Raw genomic sequence first — 23,772 nt, forward strand, 5'->3', positions numbered from 1 at the left:
CCTCGGTAAGGATGGTGTCCTCGTCATCAAACTCGGGCTCTCTAAGCTCATGTGACAAGGCAATTGGAGCGTCCTTATTTGCAAGACGGGAGGAAGAACTATTGGAATCTCATCGTGTGTTTTAAAAAATTACTTATAAACTTAGCTATTTCCAATTTCAAGATATGGAGTATTTTAAAAAGGAGGGAAGCATCATAGTACATAGGAAAGCTCAAACAGCCATAGACAAGTAAAAACAAGAACATTACTCCCAAAAAAAAATAATTTTTTTTTCTTTGAAAAATATTTTTTTTCTCGAAAAAATTCATGAGTCCGTACGGTATCGTACGGTACAATATTCCATACGATGTCGTACGTCGTACGGAGACAACTATGCTTGTTGATCAGAGTTGGGATTGTATGGGAGAACATGGGAATTGTTGGGATTGGGAGAAAGGATTGCCAGAACTATGGAGAACTAGCTTTTCTGTCACCATGGTTTGTGCTCTTGAATGGCACCAGTTTGTGTGCATAGCACATGTTTTTGTGCGAGGCACTAGTTTCTTGTGCATGGCACTTATTTAAGTGTCTTAGCACCTGGTTGGTGATTTTCATTGGCATATGATTATCTCATTGATATTGGTGATTGAGACACAATTGGCTCTTGTGCTTGTGTCTAGCATATCTTCCATGAAATTCTTACCCATTTATTTGGGACATCGATTCTTTCAATTATATGGGATTTTTGAGACTGTCTCATCTCGCCCACTTGATGGGACATGATTATATCTTGGATATATGGCTTCAAGCTTAAAGTTGCGGACAACTTTTAAGAAGCTCGAGAGGATGTCACTAGCCTGGACATATCTGATAGAATGTGCAACAGAAGAAGGGAAAGTGGAAACACAGGAGAGAGAGTGAGAGAGAAAGATGGAGAGGAAACACAGGTGAGAACCTGCTCTCAATATCATCATCAAAAGGAATACATGTCTCGAGCAAGAGGGGAGAACCTCGTAAGTGAGGGACTGCAGCTAGACAAGCTAGGCAAGCAATGCAAGCAGTAAAATATGAGGGAGGCATGCCGGCTATATATACCTCTACATGAAGGCAGCCGACTAGGGATAAATACCTCCACGACTGGGGAAAATCCCAAGACCATAAAATGGGGAATAAATATGGGTAAAATATGAGTGAGGGGTGACCAGTCCCTCTGACTAACATGGTCAGCCCTAGAGGCTAAAATAGGACACTAAATAGGAAGCCAGCAAGTAGGGGATGATGTCTAACACCCCCTCTTAGCACCGGATGCTGAGCAAACTCCAAGAAGCCAGAGACGCCGTCCTCGATCAAAGATGAAAGACTGTAGAAACAGGTACCAAGAAAGCTCCACAAGCAATCTCCTCAGCAACTCAGCTACAAAAGCAACAGAACAAGCTGCCAGGTACACCGTTCCTCTGGAAGAAAACAACCATATAGGCTGCGACGTGCTGCTCCAAATAATGGTTCCAAATCCAAGTGTAAGAACACTCCCCGAAGTCGAATGTCGTGTATCCAGCTTGGAGAAGGTATGAAAAACCTCATAACTAACCAAGATCAGATCCTGTATATAATCAATCCTGGGAGAAGCAAATTGATCCTCACTGGAACCCTCAAAAGAAATAGAGTCAATCTGCTCCAACTCTATACTACCAAGAGTAGCCAAATGCTGTATAAAAGCATCCTCTGAAAAGGTCGACATCGCAAGATCTAAAGACTCTGTAGAAAATATGGGGTCCATCTGCTCAAACTCCATAACATGAGTTGCCCAATGCTGTACATAAGTACACGCCACTGAGGTGGGCATCGCAAGATGAAAGGACTCCACATCCTTCTCTGAAAAATGATATCGTCGGACTAGTACAAGCCCAACGTGATTCTGATCCAAATCCAAAAAACTCTGGAAGTACCACGGTGCCCCAGGCACGGTTAGCAACCACAGATCCAAAGCATCCCACTGGGTCCAGAAAACCATCCTCCAAAACAACAAACCATCAGAACTGGCAGGGGGAGGGGCATCCTCAGAAGCATCACAAAGAGAGGCAGAGGTAACTCCTCAATGAGGAAGGGAAGCGGGAATATAAACTGCAGTGGCAACAAAGTCCTCAAAAGCATCACAGATAGCAGAAGAATGTTCCAGAAGTAGAACCAGATCCCAAGAATCAGCAACAAATAAAGGATCACACCACAAAAGGGCAAAACACCCTTATTGTTCTGCAAATACTGCAAAGAACACAAGCTCGGACAAAATAAACTCTGCTTAGGATCTCTGAAGAGATCACTGCTCTCCTCCAAATAACTGTAAACTCCTGTCAAAGAAGAATGTCTCCACCACAGATACAACACAGCTCCCGAAACTGATCCTCAAGTGAAGTAGCTAGAGAAGGGCCTCCTCTGAGTGTAGAAAACTCTTGTGGGAAGCAAAACGCAGCCAAAACACTGCTATCCAGCAAAAATAGCACTCCACCGCCAATAGAAGGCAAGGAATAGGTAGAAACCAGGAAACTGTGTAGGCCATGAACAAAACACAGGTATAGATGTTTCAAAATCAGCAAAACGCTGACTGAAATCAGAAATTCAGAAACCTCCTCAAGTACCAAATTGCCTCCAAAGCCACAATCCAATCAAGAAACCCTCTCTGCAAGTGATCTGTGTACACTGGAGAAGAAAACGCAGCCAAACAAGGGCTACAAACCTCAAAATTCAGGCCAACCACTGTCCACACCTCCTATGAGGTAAAACGCTGAAGAGAAGGTACCTTCGGGTCCAATAGATGCAGCCCAGTTGAAGGTAGAGCTACCAGCAAGATTGGTTCAGAAAAAACGCAGCAACCATGCTGCAAATCTGAAAACGCAGAGGTATAAGGGGCTGAATATGGAAACGCTGAAGAAATAGGTACACCCAAGCCTCAGATCAGCAAATCAGCATCAGAAACCTGTAGAAGAAAAAAACAGCAAACATGCTCCTGCTGGCCTGTACAAAACAAGCGACCAGCACTAGGGGGGGGGGTAGGAATGCCGAGAATTGCTGAAAACTGCTGTAGACAGCCACCTGAAGAAAAACGCAGCAACCTATGTGCTGCTGCCCTTGCTGAAAACGCAAAAACGCAGGTCTGTCCAGGGGCGGAAAAAACGCAGATATGAAGAGGTATAGGAGGGAGCATCCAACGCTGAAAATCACCGGCGCTCTGATACCATGATAGAATGTGCGGGAAAGTGGAAACACAGGAGAGAGAGTGAGAGAGAAAGATGGAGAGGAAACACAGGTGAGAACCTGCTCTCAATATCATCATCAAAAGGAATACATGTCCCGAGCAAGAGGGGAGAACCTCGTAAGTGAGGGACTGCAGCTAGACAAGCTAGGCAAGCAATGCACGCAGTAAAATATGAGGGAGGCATGCCGGCTATATATACCTCTACATGAAGGCAGCCGACTAGGGATAAATACCTCCATGACTGGGGAAAATCCCAAGACCATAAAATGAGGAATAAATATGGGTAAAATATGAGTGAAGGGTGACCAGCCCCTCTGACTAACATGGTCAGCCCTAGAGGCTAAAATAGGACACCAAATAGGAAGCCACCAAGTAGGGGATGATGTCTAACAATTTCCCAGTATGAAAGGGGTCTGGTGGACTCCAGGATGTCTAAATATTTGGAAAGTACAAGCTTTGGGAATGGGGGATTATCTTGGAATACAAAGGACCACACTCCTAAAATTTAGGAGAGTTGCTTTTTGGCCCGACTCCGATGGAAATTCTGTTCGCGTCATTGCATCTGGAATTGAGTAGATACCAAGAGTTGGCAAAGTGCCTATGACAGAATGTCTACCAGTTGGGATATTTTTAGAGATAAAGTTTATGGAAGGACCCATCTCTTAGATTGGGACATGTGGCAAGAAAGTGGAGCAAAGTGAGACAAGTGGCCTGACACTTGTTAGAAAGTGGATCAAAGTGAGACAAGTGGCCTTACACTTGTCACTTCAGCTTTTGTGTGGCTCTCCACTTGTCATCATAGCCTTCTCTTTCCATTTTTACTCATGGGAGCCCCAAATCTATAAATTGGAGCCCTCTGTCTTCATTAATGGAGGCTCACTTGCTGCGCACACTAGCCTGTACCACCGTTATATGCTGTCCTAATGATGGCTACTCTCTTTCTCTCTCTCTTGAAGGCTGCCCATGAAGAATACCAGCAGTTGGGGACTGTTTTGGAGGCTTCCATCGCAAAGAAATACTGAAGGCAAGGGTATTTTATCATTTTATTATGATTTCTAGCCACTATACTTGTTGTACCAGTCCTTGTACTTACTGTTTTGGAGGCTTCCATCACGAAGAAATACTGAAGGCAAGGGTATTTAATCATTTTATTATGATTTCTAGCCACTATACTTGTTGTACTAGTCCTTGTACTTGCTGTACTTGCTATACCAACCATTGTACTTATTGTACCAACCATTGTACTTACTGCACTAGCCATTGTACCGGTTGTACCAGCATTTGTACTTGTTGTACCACCTATTGTACTTGTTGTACCTATTGTACTAGCCACTGTACCTATTGTACCAGTTGAATGGAGCATTGTACTTGCTGTACCAGCTCTATTGCATGAAGACGTGTGGTTTTCGGGAAAGAATCAGTACCCACACAGAGGTATATGGATTATATTATTGGCTCGGCATTTCTACAGCCTATGTTCCGGCTTGGTTGCCTCGTGTTGGGCTGTTATATGGCATTTGTATATGGATAATTCGGCATCTCCCATGGGGAGAGTAGGGCCCTCAAAGCTTGTACATGATATTATTCTCCTTGGGTAATGAAATACTCCAAGGGGGGGGGTCGGCCCATTCTGGCCTTTATGCAGTGTCACATGTGCAAGCTCCATTTTCAGCATTTGTGGATGTTTTGTCCAGCTTTTATGTCTTATGCAAAGTGATGATGGATATGTGTTAAGGCTGTGGCCATGTTTAAATGTTTTAATATGCATTGATGGTATCAACAAGTGTATCAAAGGCCCTAGTCCCATAGGCACCCGCGAGTTACAACGCTCCCTTTTGTACAACACCGCTAGCCTTGCTGTCACCACCCCTTGCCGACCTCAACCAATGCCGTTGCCTTCTCTCTACCTATGTACCTGGGCAGATTTATAGAGCACAAATTAAATTGGGGATTTTTTGCATGATGATTGGGCTTTTTTGGTTTGCAGTTATGATGCATCACAAGAGCACTTGTCTCTCAATATTAATGAGAAACATGTATTTTGAACTTATGTTTGCAATTAGGCATTTCTGATAAGAACAAGAAAGGGCAGTTCCTTTATGGCCTTGACATGCAAATTTAGTGGGAAGTGTGTATGTTTTGGCTAGTCATCTTCGAAGATGCACTCTCGCTTGCGCAGAGTGCTGAGATGAAGTATAATGGCGGAAAGCCCAAGACTTTGCAGTCTTCCATTCCCAAGGCACCCGCCTCGGGGAAAAAAAGGCCAGAACCATAGGGGTCTTCCCTAGGACAGAGCACGGAAGCCTCTGACTCCAAGAACTCGACTAATGCGTCGAAGCTTACTCCAGGCAAGAAAGATCAGGCAGGCAAGACCGGTGGGAAACTGAGTCGAGAAGAGAGAGCTCATTACAAGGAGGGTAGGTGTTTTCTTTTGTCATACAAAAGGACACACTTCTAAGGATTGTCCAAAGAAGACTACTACTCCGCAAACTACCACCCTAGCCTCCACGGCTTCCATGGTGAGTCTCGCTCCCACAGATCCCAGTGGTGACCCCTAGTTCTTCGGTTGGTGCAATCATGAGCTGGGAGCTCGAAGGTCAGTAGAAGGGCGCCCAAGACCAGGAGTATGAGCGTAATGAATTGCTCAAGACGTTTGGCTACATAGGTGGCCAGAGAGTTGTCTTATTTGACAACGGCAATAGCACAGAGGATGTGGTCACAAAATAGGTTGCTCGGCGAGCCTATTTCTATTGACCGGTAGACAAGAAGGTTGAGGGATTTAGCACAGGCATGACAACGAGCATCAAGTTTGAAGCTCAAGTTACTACGCTAGTGATTCATGGCATAGAGTGTGTGAGACTTTATGGTTGAGTGTGCGAGACTTTATGGTTGCCCTCTTGTAGGAGCAAACATAATTTTGGGAATTCAATGGTTTCACAAGTTTCAGCCAAACATTGATTGAGACAGACACACTTTCCAGATTACCCAAAGTGTGTCCAAAGTCCCAGTAATAACCATTAAGTGTGAGCCAGGGATTCTGATCTTTCCTCTTGTAAGCCACTTGCAAGCTAAACGAGAAATACGGAAAGGCGCACAATGTGCAATGATTTATATCCATACTGCCCAGATGGTGGCCAGTGCTTTCGAGAAGTCCTCCCCAACTCCCCCCATCTAGATCAGAGGATCACAAGATAGACCTTCTCCCAGACTCGGATCTCTTGAGAAAGTTTCCATACCGCTTGTCCAAGCAATGGAATCGGAGTTGGACTGCCAACTAAGAGCTAATGTGGAGAAGGTTTTGAAGTTCCTAGAAAGTAACGAGCTCTATGTCAATCAATGAGAAGAAGTCAAAGTTTTATTTGTTTGAGGTTCACTAGAAAGTAACGAGCTCTATGTCAATGAGAAGAAGTCAAAGTTTTCTTTGAAGGCCATCACAGCGCAGGCGGGTGGAGAGGTATGGAGAGGCCTTTGGTATCTATGATTGCTAGGGTTATTAGAGCCAAGGCCTTGGTACCTCATGAGATTATTCGAGCAGAGCTGGCGGCTGCTCCTCTGGTGATTGAGGCTCTTACGAGATCAGTCTCCTACATACATGGCTTGTGGGATCTCCCCCGAGACAGATATGCACGCCTTGCCCTTGAGTCCTCGCGACAGTTAGCTTTATAGGGAGACACGGCTTGTTGGTATGGACAGATGACATCTTGGTTCCAGGCACATGGTTTTAGCATGGACAGATTGCCTCCCTTCCAGTATTCTCTGGAGGCACCCTCTCTCACTCTCACACGGACAGAGATTACCAAACTCATCCGTTAGGATTTAGTTTAGCTGGACATTAGGAGGACATGGATACAGCCGACTGAGGAGCTGGGCACGAAGATGGCTTTCTACAGAGACCATTTTCTTCAGCCCACAGCAGATGGTTTTGTGATCAGACCGAGTTACATGGATGTACACTTGTCTCATGCAGTACGATGTGCTATTGGTCAGATTCGCACATCCTCACACCAGCTTGAGATTGAGATTGGCCGATATAGAGGTATACCAGCTGAGGCCAGGATATGCCGAGTATGCCATGGGGAGCGAGAGACAGAGCTGCATTATATATGCCATTGTACTGCATACTATGAGATACGTGGTCGTTTCCACTGTTTATTCAGAGAGGGTTTTGGACCACTTTCCAGAGTCATGGGGTACCAGGACCAGAGGTGTTTGGGATTGTTCTTGCTTGAGCTGCGGAGATATAGAGATAGCCTGCTTAGGCGCACAGAGAGCCAGACTCAGAGGCACATTATAGACTTCTTTAGTCCAGCCATCACTGCGCCAAATGGACCACAACAGCAGCAGCAGGACATGGATACCGCCCACACTAGCGGTACACTGATTGATCGTGCGATTGAGCTTGGGTGGTCCAGACGCCCACGACTACGGAGGAGGGCATCCCAACATAGACGGAGGTTGCAGCGGCGGATTCAGATTATTCTTGCGAGACATGCGGGACACCCAGTCAGGGTGCTGACCACAGAGGATATTGAGGAGATCCGCCAGTGTCCGATGCGGCACATATTATGAGATGGAGGCACCTCCATAGCGTACCCCCCCCCCCCCCCTTCACTATATTCACACCCTATAAGGGTTTCTGTTTACCTTCCAGTTCCAATTTCATTTTCTAGGTGCCAGTAGTATCATCTTTATTTTTCATTTTCTGGTTTTTTTATCCAGACATTGTATCAGATCCACCATGATGTAACTTTTTGGTCTCATAGGTCATTATGGCCTTTTGAAGACGTTAATATAACATTTCACTACCTTGGATACATAATCAGTGCCAAGGAAATCCGACTTGATCTAACCAAAGTGGCTGAGATAGTCAATTGGGAGACACCACAGACAACTTACGATATCTGATCCTTTCTGGGTATATACCAAGCATATTCCACCCACATCGACAGATTCTTTGACCTCTTGGCGGATCTTAGAGATTTGCTTAGGGGTATCAAGACCATAAGGCACCGGATCTCGATGACTCCATGGGCTTTCGAGGCATTCAAGAACCTCAAGGTGGCTTTGTCAGAAGCTCCTTGTCTAGTGCTTGCCTTGTGGGACGAGCCGTTCCAAGTAATCACATCGCGATTGTAGCCGTGTTACAATAGAATGGCCATCCAGTAGCTTACATGTCCTGTAAGTCACTACCCGCAGAAAAGTATTACTCGGTCTATGATCAGGAACTCCTAGCAGTAATTGAGGTCCTGAAATCGGCAGCATTTCCTTTATGGGAGAGAATTTGAGGTTTGCACTGACCAACAGGCATTGCTTTGGTTTCAGACAATGGCAAGTGCATAGTGGAGTGACTGTTAGCACCGCTAGAGCCAAATTTTCTTGCAATTCAGTGGCATGATCGAGTACCTTCCAGGAAAGGCCAACCAAATGGCCGATGCTTTGAGCAGGAAGGGAATAGTAACTCTAATTCAGAACACTAGACTAGACCTTGTTGGTACGGGACTAGATGATATGAAGCACACATATGCAGATTCCGAGGACTTCGGTACACTGTGGGAATAGGCATTAGATGCCATAGGACGATGCCACTTTTTGATACGAGATGGTTGGCTTTTCTACAAAGTCCGCCTTTGTGTCATTAAGTCATTTAGGGAAGCTCTTCTCCATGACATCCATGACGCCATCACGAGTGGTCATAGGGGCATGAATTCGACTTTGGAGAAGCTAGAAAGGCAATACTATCGACCAAGAATGAGTCGAGATGTGTTCACTCATGTGCAATGATGTGACGTTTGTCAGAAAGTGAAAGCTTCTCGTGGGAAGAAGATAGGGTTGTTACAGTCTTTACTCATTCCAGATGGATCTTTCTAAGATAGTTGCATCCTAGTCCGTGTAAGCGTAATACTCAGTACTTAACTATTGTTGATAGATTTAGCAAATTTGTTATGCTTATTCCTTATAGGGCCAATGTGACCGTCGAAGATGTTGCCCACTTGTTCATTCAGCATTGGTACCCGATTGGTGGGATTCCTAGGACCATAGTGTGAGATCGAGATGCCAAATTTACTAGTCATTTTTGGGGGCGTTGTTCGACAATTTTGGTACTAAACTAGTGCGTTACACCCACAGATAGATGGCCAGACATAAATTTAGAACCAGTTGGCCTTCGACGTGTTGAAGTGTCCATGATCAACAAAGTAAGTGAGAATCATATTTGCCTTTAGTTCAAGAAGTTCGTTTTCTTCAGCTATCAGCAGGACTCCTTATGAAGCAGCATTTGGAAGACCATTCCGGTTGCTATTGACCAGAACCTCGTCTTCAGTACTTGAAGTGAACAGATTGACGGTGTCTTACCAAGGAGATCTTGGAATCAATCAAAGGCAGGCTCGCTAAAGTGCAAGAGGCCTACACTTGACAAGACAATAAAGACTGAAGGGATTTGAAGTTCTCGGAAGGAGATTGGGTTTATCTTCGGATTATGAAGCAACGGTTGAAATAGGTGGGAAAGTGATGTCGAAAGTTAAGCATGATGTGGTTCATGTTAGTTGGCTTAAAACCATATGCAGGTCCAATGCCTTCGAAGATTTAAGACGAAGCAGAACTAGACATAGTTGACGAAGCTGAAGTGATGGTTCCCTAGCAGATCCTTTTGCACCGCTTCAAGCATAGCTCTAGCTGAAGACAAAGACAGTTCCTCACGAAGCTTCAAGACGGGACTCACGAAGCAGTTTGGCTCGACAAAAAATTCTTCAATGACTATGTGGCTTTATTGGTGGACTATTTTGGAGGCCATGCACCTTCTGTCAAGTTAAGCTAGATACCAGGTGTATGTGTAGATGCATGTAGGAGAAGGGGGAAGCCCTTTGGGCTACCCCAGGATTTGTATCCCTTGTCCATGGGCACGGGGTAGGCCTTATGCCACCCCAAGGGCTCAAGAGGCCCATGGTCAATGGCCACCAGCCTATGGAGTGGCTAGGCCTGAGTCAGCCCAAGGAAAGGGCCTGGCAGCCTGTTGGCCAGCCCATGGGGGCTTGGCCAGCCAGGCGACTAGCCTTGGAGGCAAGCCCAGCCAGGTGGCCAGCCTCAGAGGTGGTCTGGACAGGCCAGGCGCAACCTGGACAGCAGGTGGCCAGCCCAGTAGAGGCGGCCAGATCTTGGCCAAGACATGGTGTGAAAAGCGCTGCCCGAAAAGGGGTGATAAACAGGTCGTGGAGAAAATCTGCAGGCTGACCCCCTGTAGAGCAAACAGACCAGCACCTAGAGGGCCTATAAGAGCATGGGCATGAATCAGTCATTCATCTTACCACTCACAAGGGGTGAAGTATTCCAAGGGCCAGGACAGCCAAGGGGAGTGATACATCATCAGATCTACAGATTTGCGTTATTGTACATAATTCTAATAAAGCAAATACACCATTGGTGGTGGGGACCCTGCAGAAGGTACTCGGGATCCAATACTGCGATTGGCCCCAGGCCCATCAGAGTTACGGTGGATCATGCACTTCTCTCCTTTACGGTGGATTTCCACTACAGTACCCGCCAGGTTGGGCAGTCCTCCTATCACCCGAGATATACCTTCTGTAGAGAGACTGATGGAGCATACACCGCAGAGATCTACAGGTTGTTGAGTGCAGAGGATCCACAGAGGCCATTAGCAGAGCTCACACAGATCCTGACAGAGGCTTTACATACAGCTGCAGCGACGGCCTTCCCACACACGCAGCCCACAGTACGACCACGTCCTGGGAGCATGCCCCAGAATAGTTGGTATGATGATGACTGTAGGGAGCTCAGAGCCTGGCTACAGAGAGAGGTGGCCACAGGTGTTACTACATGTAGACAGTCACGCATCATCTTCCGATCCCTCATTCAGCGGAAGAAGAGAGCATTCTTAACTCGGCTGGAGAGAGACATCTATCAGTTGTTTTTGAGTCAGGATTCTGGGGAGGCTTGGAGATTGCTTAGAGTGCACCCCCCGCCTCTGGCCATTACCTCTCCAGATACATGGGGCGAGTATGCAGCCTCCCTCTACACAATACTAGAGCAGCCACCACTACCGAACCCTCCAGAGCCTTGTCCACCCACTTCTACCTTGTTCACAGCAGAGATGGTGAGGAGGGCCATCAACAGATTGCATACAGGGAGGGCACAGGATCATGAGGGCATTGTAGCCGAGCATTTCATACATGCTAGAGATACGATTGCAGACTTGCTAGCTCTCATGTTTAATAGAGCCATGTGTGAGGGGTTTCTTGGGACTTGGAGTACTTCCACGATTGTGCCGGTACTCAAGTCTGGAGATCCGAGCCTGCCGATTAACTACCGCACCATTATGATTGGTCACTCGCTGGCCAAGCTATTTGCCTCTATTCTTGAGCATGAGTTGAGCAGATGGGCAGAGAGACAAGGGGTCGACAAGCCTGTTTCAGGAGGAGATTCTCTACTTTGGATCATATCTTTATCCTCAGGGCAGAGCACATGGGAGGAGGATCTACTGTGGCTTTGTGGATTTCCGCAAGGCCTTTGACACAGTGCCCAGAGCTAGACTGATGCGCAGGCTGCAAGACTTGGGGGTTCCATGTGAGCTCATTTGGGGTATTATGGCACTTTATGAGACAGTAGTTGGGCAGGTGCAGACATCAGAGGGTCTCTCCCAACCAGTACACTCCACTATAGGGGTGAAACAGGGCTGCCCGCTCTCTCCGACTCTATTTGGACTATACATTGATGAGATCTTTGATTATATTGGGACACGAGGGGACAGAGGAGCCCAGTTGGCTGGCACTTTGATACCTCTGCTCTTATATGCTGATGATATTGTGCTTATAGCAGACTCACCAGTGGGTATGCGGAGGCACTTGGATACTTTACATGCTTATGCACAGGACAGTGGGCTCTCAGTTAACCTTGGTAAGACCAAGGTTATGGTGTTTAACACTACAGCTCAGTGGGTCTGGAGATCAGCGCCTATTTTCACATATGGACAGGAGACAGTGGAGTATGTTGACTCGTACACATATCTTGGAGTGGTGTTCACTGGGCCCACATTTTCCATGAGGGGGGCAGCAAAGGCCAGATTGACTAGAGGATATGCAGCACTAGGAGGTCTAGAGAGGATGTGCTCACAGGTACAGTTTCAGGAGCCACACACTAAGCTGTGGCTTTTGGACACGCTGGTCACATCGGCTATGCTATATGGAGTAGAGATCTGGGGGCCTAGCCTAGATCATCACAGTCGATTAGGACGCACATACGATGGATGGAGATAGATGGAGAGACCACTTGTGTCCATGATCTCTAGGATGATTCGAGCTAAGGCCTCGGTACCCCATGAGATTATCAGAGCCGAGATGGAAGCACCACCGATCATAGTCGAGGCTCTTCCCAGATCAGTGTCCTTCATTCATAGCACCTGGGAGCTTCCCCGACACCGGTATGCATGACTTGCTTTAGAGTCCTCTCGTCAGCTAGCCATGGAGGGAGACACTTCATGTTGGTATGTGCAGATAGCATCCTGGTTTGAGCTCCACGGGTTCAGTTTAGACAGACTTCCACCCTTCCAGTACTCTCTGGAGGCACGCTCTCTCACCTTCACACATTTTGAGATTAGTAGAGTCATCAGACAGGACCTCATTCAGTTGGACACTAGGAGGACATGGCTAGAGCCCTCACATGAGTTGGGGACGAAGATGGCTTTCTATAGAGACCATCTTCTCTGCACCACTGAGGATGGCTTTATACTTAGACCGAGCTACATGGATACCCATCTGTCTTATGGATTGAGGTGCGCCATTGGGCAGATGCGCACCTCTTCACATCAGTTAGAGATACAGGCAGATTTAGAGGCATACCTCCAGGGGACAAGATTTGTCAGATTTGTTGGATAGAGCTAGAGACGGAGGAGCACTACATCTGTCGCTGCACAACATATTATGAGATTCGAGGGCACTACCATTGCCTTTTCAGAGAGGGATTTGGACCACTGGCTAGAGTCATTGTGATCAGCGATGCTTGGGTTTTTATCTCCTGGAGATCCGCAGGCTCAGAGAGTCCATTATCAGGAGCAGACGCCCGACTGGTAGGGAGTCCACACACAGACAGATTACTGACTTCTTTAGAGGGACTACCCGGGAGGGCACATAGCCGACAACCTAGCAGTGGGCACCCTGTGCGACTCTAGTTGAGAGAGCTATCCAGTTGGGCAGATCCAGACGCCCGAGGGTTTGCGGATCCTCACATCGGAGACGGTGCCTACACCGGAGGATTCAGAGCATCATTGCGAGGCATCGGGCTCGTCCGACCAGGCATCTCACTATGGCAGATATCCAGGCCATCCGGCAGAGACCCATGCTAGAGTTGCTAGGATGATTACGACTCCAGCCATATACTGTTGTACTCACTGTCGCTTTTGTACTCCCCCATATTCATGTATTCATGTATCCATGTACTCAGGTACCCCATTTTGACTAGTAGCATTAGCTTCCCACTCTCCCTAGTTGCTGCTTCCGGACGCTCCCTACTAATGTATTGTAGGGCTAGATACTTACCTTAAGTTCTTTCTTTTCTTTTCCAGAATTAAGTCTCATAGGTCACTTTGGCCTTTTGAAGACATTAATATAACATTTCATTTCATTTCTCTCTCTCTTTCTGCACTTGTCTCTCTATCTTGTGCGTTATCTTTGTCGCAAAAGATTGCATTCTGTCCATTGAAGTTACCGATTCTACCCATCGAACTTCCGCATGCTATAGAGAAACTTGTAGCTACTTGGGATAAGTCTGAGCTTGCACTCCATGAGCAAATTTAGGCTTGTTAATGCAGATTTCCATGCATATTCTAAACTCCACCTTTAAAATCAAACTGGATTCTTGGCCTTTTATATCTTCCACTCTTATCACATTCATAAAAGAGGATTGCCTGAAGTGTCTTTGTTGAGGGATTCAATTCCACACTACATGCATTGACCTCTGTTGACCTTCACCAAACTCATGCGATATGGGATGGACATCAAACATAGTCTCATACAATAGATTTCCAGGAGTATGGCTGATTATTTTCAATGATATGACCATTCTTTGACCAAGGTCTGTTTGACTTTTGACTGGGGGTGTTTGACTAGGTAAACACTGATTCTCACCTAGTCCTTTGAATTAATCAAGGTAGGCAAGGACCATGGCATGGAGGGCTCACCATCTAGAGCCTAGAGTGATGAGGTTCAATGACACCTTTAAAAGCCCTTTGCTTTGACACACAGGGAGTGTGCAGCCTTAGATTGGTGATGAGGTTATGCTATTCATGATGGAGTTGATGATTTGAAGCTTTGTGAGTAGATTGTCCTGGAGTTGACATCACTCTTTGGTTTTTTTAAAAGTTTGGGAAATAGCATGAACTTTCCATTATATAGTTAAGGTGGATAATGAACAAGAACAATGGTTAGACTAATGAAGAGCTCACAATTGCAAGATCCAGTGGTAGATTAAGATTTCCTTTGGAAACAATGTTTGAATGTCTTTAATGAATAAATGGTTCCATCACCCTACCACTTAATTTACAATGTGTGTGTGTGTTTTTTTCTTATTTCCTGAAAAAGAAAATAGATCTGAGCGCTACTTTGAATTTATACCTCATGAGTTCTATACAAACATTAACATTATGCTGGATTCCCATCATCTAAGGCATGAGGCAGTGATAGCACAGAGGGTTGTAGATGCAAGGGATAAATAAGTTATAATCCAGAGGGGGAAGAGTAGACCTTTCTGGAATACACAGCTTATGCCTTGATTCACACATGCTGGCTAGAATCCTCCGAGGAAGTGGGCATGGAGAGGGTCCATGACATAACAGGCTCAGCAGGCTAGTGATTAACACACTCTTTAGGATGAGACACCATAGGATTGCAAGCTATCCTTTTGTGGATAAAACAACTGCTACAGCACACCATTCTGAAACGCACAGCTCATGCTAAATCGGCACATGCTTGGAGAGCACATATGATTTTTTTTTTCATGCAGGAGGAAGGATCATTTTTGTAGCTGCTTTCATTGTGGAAGTGGTTCACTGTTGTGAGAGGGTGAAAAGGTCACCCACTTTGTTCCTTTTATTCCCATTACAGATCATTTATGTAAGAGGCGTAGTGTTTTCAGGCAAAGCATTCATAAGAAATGAGATCTTTCTAGGTTGGTGTAAATGTTTTTCTGTGGTGTTTGTATTTCAGTTTTTGAATTGAATCTCCATAAAATTCTTCATCAAAGTGATAATTTGAAAGGATAGTTGTTGGAATTGACATTTTATGAACCATTGTGTAGTACATTTGACTTGGATGCCCCTTTTTTCTTCTCTCAATGCAAATAATGAGATCATGGTGGCTTACATAGCACTGGATTATTTTCCATGTAACTTAAACTGGTGTGAAAGAGAACTTATTTGTGTTGTCATTGATGTAGGTTCTACCAGCAGCTGCTCTGAGCTACCTGGTATACGACTCTATGAAGTCTATTCTGAAAGTACAGTAAATGTTGCATCTTAAATTATTGATCCTCAAAAATTGCAAATGGATTCTGAGAGGATGACCAATTTTTTAAGTGACATGAAGTGGCTTCTATCTCACTATGAAAAGAAAATCGCATTGGGTTTGCATTGGTCGGTTGCCCAGCTCAGCTCTTTGAAGCCATGTACAGAAGAAACCGAAAGACCAGCTGCCAACGGACAGTGACATGGTAAAGTTTCATTATGCTGACTGTGCCAAGTTAGGCTTTCCATTATTTAGACTCCCACATCATGGTAGTGCTTTGTGATGGTAGTTGAATTTTTTAGACATGCCTTCTTGTGAGAAGGCAGGCTGAGTTGAACCTGTAGCCACATTCGTGAACAATGTGCTTTGTGATGGTTGTCGAGTTTTTGTTTTAGACACGGCCTGAGTTGTTCTAGTGTTATTGAGGGGGTGATCATGATGTAGCCATCTAATCCTAATCTTTATATAATGATGCCGTTTCTAATTCGTTAGGCTCCTGAATTTTTATTGAAAATGGTGTCAAAACTCAGGAAATATGCATGCTATATTGCAGATGCTTTTGACCTGAAAAAATAGTTAGTCCATTCCTGTCAATCATATGGACTCGAGAATTGTAGTGAGAAACTCTCTGGGTTTGGTGTCATCAGTTTGTGTTCTGGTTCCACGAGGTCCCCAGATATGACTATCCGGCTGTGATTCTCGAGGGGACTGCATGTCTGAGAGCTTCACTCCTAGTGAATCCCCTCTAAGCTCAGATTATTTCTGTATTCGTGTTGCAAAATTTGCTAAGCTAGACAGCCTTTCTCAAGAGCGAAGACGAACATCTATTGAAGACCTTGGCTGTGACAGTCTCAACAGGGTTTATAATTGGTTCAATGCAAAGGTGCTTGGTGTATCAAGATGAATAGGTTTCCAACCCTACAAGCAAGCTTTGCCAAAGTCATGAGGTCGTGCAGGAGATCAATCCTTTTAATTATGATTTTCATGCACTAATGAACATCATAATTCGTCTCCCTCCTACGGGATGTCTGTAATATGTTCGTGTGTTTTATCGTCTATGTAGGCAAGATTGCATGTCAGCAGCAAACCAACCTGCTACATGCTTGAGCTTAGGGGATCTGGTCAAGGAATTAAATGCTTGATCAAGAAACCTAGATAACATAAGGTTGACAAAGAGTGAAAGTTCTATTAACGTGACCATCAAGTTATCAACATAGATGACCTGTAGTGCAATCCCTTTGCCAGACTTTCTCACATAAATGAACATTGCAAGATATTTCCCTATCTCGTCTGACCATGGTCTAGGCGCTTGCTTCAAGCCATACAAGACTTTGCACATATAAACAAAATCTGAATTTGCATGATCCTCATATGTTGGTGGGGTTACACTATAGACTTTGTGTTGTACGTCACCAAGTAAAAATGCATTCTTTACACTCACATGATGTAAATACCATTCTATCGAATGTAAATACCATCCCATCTGATGTTAATACCATCTCTTAGAGCCATAGTAATGATTGCTCTCACGGTTGTTATCTTAGCAATCGGGTTGAATGTCTTCTCATAGTCAATGCCATAAGTCTACGCATATCTCTTAGCAACCAATCTTGCCTTGTGCTTGTTAATAGAACCATCTAAATAATGTTTCACTTTGTAGAACTACTTACATCCAATTATCTTCTTTTCTTTAGGTAGGGGCACCACTTACATCCAATTATCTTCTTTTCTTTAGGCAGGAGCACCGAATCCCATGATGTCTCATTAGCATCTAACACAACCATCTCTTCATCCATGGCATCTTTTCTTTAGGCAGGAGCACCAAATCCCATGATGTCTCATTAGCATCTATCACAACCATCTCTTCATCCATGGCATCTTCCCCATGCTTATGTCCACGTGTCTTCTCAATATATGTGGGCTCTACTACCTCTTGTATAGCTTTGACCATATATGCATAATGATGGATTGCATATCCATTATATCTTAACCTCTCCATTATTGGATATCTGCTCTGATGATCATTTCTAGATGTTTCTCAAAATTGCTTTGGCTCTTTCTACATCAGGTGTAACAACAACCGAGGTTCCAAACTCCTCATCAAGGATTTGATTCAGTGTCACTATCTCCATCAAACCTACTGAAACATCATGTATTATAAAAGGCTAATCCACCTTTTCTTTTCCCTTGTGAATAAGTTGAACTTCGAGCACTTGTAGTACCACCATATGGCACATTAGAATGCTTAACATTCTACCTCAACCAACCTTACCAAGTGTCTATGATTGCTAGAGGACTCTCCGGGTCCACTAAATTTCAATGATTGTTGCTCAACATTTAAGGTACTCGTCCGATTCTTTGCTTCAATCTCTATAAAATTCGTCACTTGTGTATCATAGCTACGTATCTTATTAAACACATCCCTGCTCACTCATATCTTACATAGTGGGGTTATATCATCTATAACCTTTTTGCTCAAGAGAATTACCAATGAATATACATTTTTTAGCCTTGCGATCCAACTTACTTCTCACTTTTGTTTAGGCATCATGTCATGAATTGCTACACTGGGCATCTTGGTCACAATATATCTCCTGCATTTGGTACATTTGTAGCAACGGAACTAAGTATATACTACATCACAAAAAGTTGCTCACTTCTATCTCTAGCATGTTTACTTGAAGATACATAGTTTCCTTGCTGTAACTTTTCACTTTTTATATCAATTTTCTTTTTATAACAATACTTTGCTACGTGCCCTGGTTTTCCACAATAGTAGAAATCCATGCTGTTTCTACTCTGATTTCTTTATTATCTACCTTGGACTCTCTGGCTTCCCCTATCTCTAGAGTGGTCTCTTCCACATATTTTTATATCGGAATCTTAGTGTTTTGTTCTACCTCCATCTCTATATGCCTTTGTCTCTACCCGTGTTTGAGTAGAGTCTTGCTCCCGTATATTACAAGAGGGTGATTTACTCTTGACATTCATCTCCTCACTAATCAAAAGAGTTATGTGTTCTTGAGAATTCAGGAACATATAAAAAAATCAGAGTTCTAATTCATGTCCGAAATTGATCATAGATATTTCCAAGTCCATTTAAAGTCACCACAACACCAAGTCGCCGTCATGAATTGGTTCTTTAATAGAGGCAAAGCATCCGTAATCCCTTTCAGCTTCAATGAGTACTCATTGACACATAACTTCTCCCGTGACATATTACGCATCTCCTACTTTAACTACATCTTTCTAGCCTTGGTACTTGTGTTATATAGCTTTTTACCAAGGTATCCCATGCGATATCTTTAGGTGTCCCTATATCTTGTGTTTGGTCACAATCATAGAATTCGACACAGTAATAGAGAGCCATTACATAAACTTGCTCGCCCTCTCAAAGGTATATCCCTGTTGTGGAGTGGGATTCTCATTAGGAAGCTCTGGCTCCTTCTTATCACCTATAATGAATTCCAAATGTTGTTTTTTCATGATAAAGTTTTTTGTCTTATACTTCCAGGCTTGGAAGTTGTTCCTGTCAAGCTTGTCGGATAGAATGCTGCCAGACATTGTTACATGTTGTACTTTTACCATCACACAATAGATGGTAGTTTGTAGACTAAACTGAACTCAGAGTGACCTCTGCACTCACATCAATCCTATAATATCCAATAATGTGTTTGAAGGTACATACACAATTACCAACGGTTTGTAAACTTGTTATGAAACCACTTTCTATGAATCACATTAATATATATCCACCATATATATGTGCAAATGTCAAAATCTCTGTAGGCACTTTAAATCAACCACTATGGATAATGGTCTATGCAAAGCATGCGTAGAAACACTACACAACTATAAAATGTCACTGTTAATACTTCTAGATAGTGTTTGCAAAAACCTTACAAGGTCAAAATGGGTCTGATGTGGTTTCAAATGACCAAAACAACACAGTATACATTGGGATTTTGCTTTATCGAAGACTACGTTAATGCAATGGAGAGGGAGAGGGTAAGCTTGAGCTCCTTGCAAAAGCAAACTTCGCCACACACACACACACACACACACACACACACGAGTAGACAAGCACACAAGAGAGAGATGGATGAATCAATTGCCTTCTAGCTTCTTACTTCTCTACAATCATGACATAAAGGTAAGAGTATATGCTAGATGTGAAAGTACTCTACCACTAAAATATGTAAAGTCCATAGTGTGAACCCGACTATACTCTAAGGTCCATAGTGGTCCATAGTGTGAAATCGATTAAATGATTTGGCTATAAATAAGCCATAACTCTAGTAAGGTCCATAGTGTGAACCCGACTAAACGAGTTGGCTATATGTGAAACTACTCTACCACTAAAATATGTAAGGTCCATATTGTGAACATGACTAAATGAGTTCGTTATAACTATGCCATAACTCTAGTAAACTAAAGCGGCTGTTGTTATATAGCTAGCTTGTAAATGACTGGCGTCATATCAACCACAATCTCACCAAACATGCTAGTGGCATAAGTGTGGAAGTGTCATCCTAGCATGTCATCCATATCCACATTAGTTCAACTCGATATCTCAATAGCTTGATTCTAGTTACCTTTTATACTTTTTGAGATCTAGTGATTATTAAAGACTACCATATCTAATCATTTTGGGTTTATCAAAAGATTTAATTGTTGCCCTTCAAGCCTTTTGATTTTTCATCTTCATCATTTTTTTGAAATTATTTTGAGGTGATAGTTTGGACTTTTATGGCTAGTTCAATTGAAATAATAACTTTGAGAGGGCCTTCCTTGGAAGCTGTCAGGGCTATTCTCCCATTTATTGAGTTTCTTACTATTGCAGCCAATTATTTTTTGTTTGTTCTATTTGATAATGAATAAAATCCTGACATGAGATCTTTGTGGTTGCCTATTCTTTTGATTTTTCCATTGTACAATGATTGAGTGAATGATTTTTTTTGAATTTTTTATGGTGACATAGATTGTATCTAGGGATCTCATATATTGCGTTTTCCATTTATGTGATGGAACATGGATTATATTTTTTCTTTGTGTATGAGTTCTTTCTATTCATTTTCTTCATGTTTTCGGGTTTCTTTTCTTTCATTGATTTAGAGGGCTACCACTTTGTGAGCTACAACCCACAAGCTTACAAAAGCTCATTGGAGTTGTCACACCAATGAAATGAAAAATTTACATTTAAAAATTCCTTTCTAAAAGGGACACACTCCCAAAGAAACGATGAATGTGAATGATTTTTGTGGTGACATAGATGTGTTTTCCATTAATGTGTCCTATATTATAGAAAATGGAACACATATTAGCTTTTTTCTTTGTGTGTGAGTTCTTTCTATCATTTTTCTTTTTCTTCACGTTTTGGGGTTTGTTTTCTTTCATTGTTTTAGGAGGCTATCAGTTTATGAGCTAAAACCCACAAGCTTACAAGCTCATTAGAGTTGTCACACCAATGAAATGAAAATTTTACATTTAAAATGCCTTTTTAAATGGAACACATTCCCAAAGAAAGGGTGCCTTGAATGAAGAAACATATAACCATAGCAAAAAAACTCTTAAATTATCCATTAACAATACATAATAGTCATTGTTTTTAATACTAGTAACCAAAGCTAAAAACACAACATTCATATCGCTAATGCACACAGTAAGCCCAAAAAACAAACATAATATGGTCACCCCATTCTTAAAAAATCCTAGTAAAGTTTTTGCTTTGTTAGAATTGCTTGAAGGACTGGCATGTGGTTCTCTAGAATGAGACTAAAATGTCTCTAGAAAATGAAGTATAGGATCTTACATGGCATGTAAGGATCTATGCAGCTGTCCTCCTCAAGTAGGTCATTTAATATGCAAGATGAAAAAATAGATATAGTGTCAGTGTATTAAAGCCCTTTTTTTCGAGAGCCTTGTGTAGACACAACAAACTCTACATGCTCTTTTGGCCTTACTATATTTATTATATTCATTATTTCACAATATATTTATATTCATTATTTCACACTCCAAGTCAATCGTGGCCTTCATGTCTTACTTCAAGTTGTAGATCTACGCACAACAATGGGGCTCCATCTGGTAGTACTAGGTGAAACTGCCACAATGAACGTGTGTATCAAGACCTCATAATTGTCATTTTCTAGTGAGTTTAGTGCCCTAATCCACTAGCTTGATTTACTTTAAGGAAAAGTCCAATTGAGTAGTTCTTAGTGAGATCATCAATCTTTCCATACTATAATACATTACTTTCTTCAACTCTTATTTTTCTGCTTTCTTTGACTCTTTGTTTTTGTGGCACCCTTGGACAAGGTTTTTTGGGTGCCAACTTTAGGTCCATAAATAAGTAAAAAGTAGTATAGATGAGGCAGCCTAGTATGGTATAGGGGTGACTTTCATTCTCATTGTTTCCAAAGACACCATCGGTCTCATAGAAGGACATGATGAAGGGCATTTGGGAAAGCCAAAAGAAAACAACCGGACCACCGCCATGATATCAAAGGATTTAGAACCTGATATCTCGCATGTCTTAAAAAGTGATCACTCTCCTATGGCCATTGAAGTATTTGACCATGTACTAAAGATTTATCCTACTGGTGGAAGTTGGGACCTTTATTGAATTCAACGGCCTTTTCTTGTCCATTGGCTCTTCTCAAGGATGAGGATGATGAGCTAGAAGAAGCAGCATGTGGCCACTATAGTAGAGTTAGGGACCTTGGTGTAATAAAGATCATTAAAGTTCTTCATTTAGAGCTGCATCTCCATGGTGGTGAGCGGTGTGGGGGTCCATCAATGTATATAAAGCTATAGATGGGGACCATCGCCTTTTGATGGGCATGAGCTTGGGATGTGAACTTCTTTAGGTGTAGCCATGTACTCTCTCACCAGATTTGGAGATAGACATCACTCAGTTTGGACTCCTGTGTGTGTGACATACAACTGGGTAGTCCCTAGGATCAACAAAGTGCCAGCTTCCTTTGGGGTGTTGCTGGGCAAATAGGTGATCAAAATATTGATGAAGTAGATGGATTTTAGCCATGTCAAAGGGTGTATCAAGGGTTTTATGGAAGTTACCTTAGAATGTGAGATCTCGCACACTAGGCTAGTATGTGAGTTGTTGTCCATAGACAGGTAAGGATGTCGATCCGTGGAATCCACCCTCACTCTAACCGGACGTTATGAAGGTGGTCGCGTGGACTGTTGCCCACCCCTTAACAAACTCCATCATTACCATTTCTAGCCACATGGCCGACTCCATTTCTAGCCACATGGCCGACTCCATAATGCCACTAGTAGCTACCCATGTACTCATTACTACTTTGTGCAATATTTTGTAATCATCAATCCATTAGCATCTTAAATGTAATTGATAGGTGGAATCCACCTGTACTCTAAGCGGACCTTATTAAGGTGGTTGCGTGGACTACCACCCACCCCTTAACAAACTCCAACATTCCCATTTCTAGCCACATGGCCGACTCCATAATGCCACTAATAGCTACCCATGTACTTATTACTATCTTGTACAATACTTTGTAATTATCAATCCATTAGGATCTTAAATGTAATCGATAGGTGCGAATGTATAAGCAACTTGTGTGGACTTAGATAGTTTAGTGAGTAGATAGCCTGTTGGTGGGTTACTTAGTTAGAGAGAGAAGTAGATTCTCACTCACTCACTCACACTATAGTGTATCTGATATAATAATATACAAGAGCTATGTTGTATCTTTTCTTACATAGTATAGTCTTGTTGCATTTTCTTTAACTATGTAATCTTCTTTCACTACATTTACTTAGTCTCTTTCAATAGTCTACTATATGTGTGCATTGTGCATGTGTGCGTGCATGTTGGATTGCATTGTTCGATTGGCAAACCTGCACATTGGTGGGCATCCAAGTTTTGTCAACTTCAGGTGTTGATCTGTGGGATCGACCCTCACCCAAAGTGCTATCGAGGACCTCATTACCAATCCAACCACATGGCCGACTCCATAATCCCACATGTTGGCAATCGCTACCCATGTACCC

At 43.1% G+C, this 23,772-nt stretch overlaps 1 protein-coding gene and 1 pseudogene across 1 annotated transcript in view; both read left to right on the forward strand.

Annotated features, from left to right (window-relative positions):
- LOC147612496 (putative mitochondrial adenine nucleotide transporter BTL3) overlaps nt 1-16,236 on the forward strand; it is a 41,240-nt gene extending 25,004 nt beyond the window's left edge. The window contains exon 4 of the mRNA XM_086783124.1: nt 15,668-16,236. Within this exon, the coding sequence (XP_086639250.1) occupies nt 15,668-15,736 (69 nt within the window). The 3' untranslated portion in view covers nt 15,737-16,236. The remainder of the gene's footprint in view (nt 1-15,667) is intronic.
- Nucleotides 3,030-15,445, forward strand: LOC147612497 (uncharacterized; annotated as a pseudogene).
- Nucleotides 16,237-23,772: the final 7,536 nt, after the last annotated feature.

Source organism: Cibotium barometz, chromosome 45, assembly GCF_041138505.1.
Source record: "Cibotium barometz isolate CiBa-2024 chromosome 45, ASM4113850v1, whole genome shotgun sequence".
In the NCBI taxonomy this organism is placed as follows: Eukaryota; Viridiplantae; Streptophyta; class Polypodiopsida; order Cyatheales; family Cibotiaceae; genus Cibotium; species Cibotium barometz.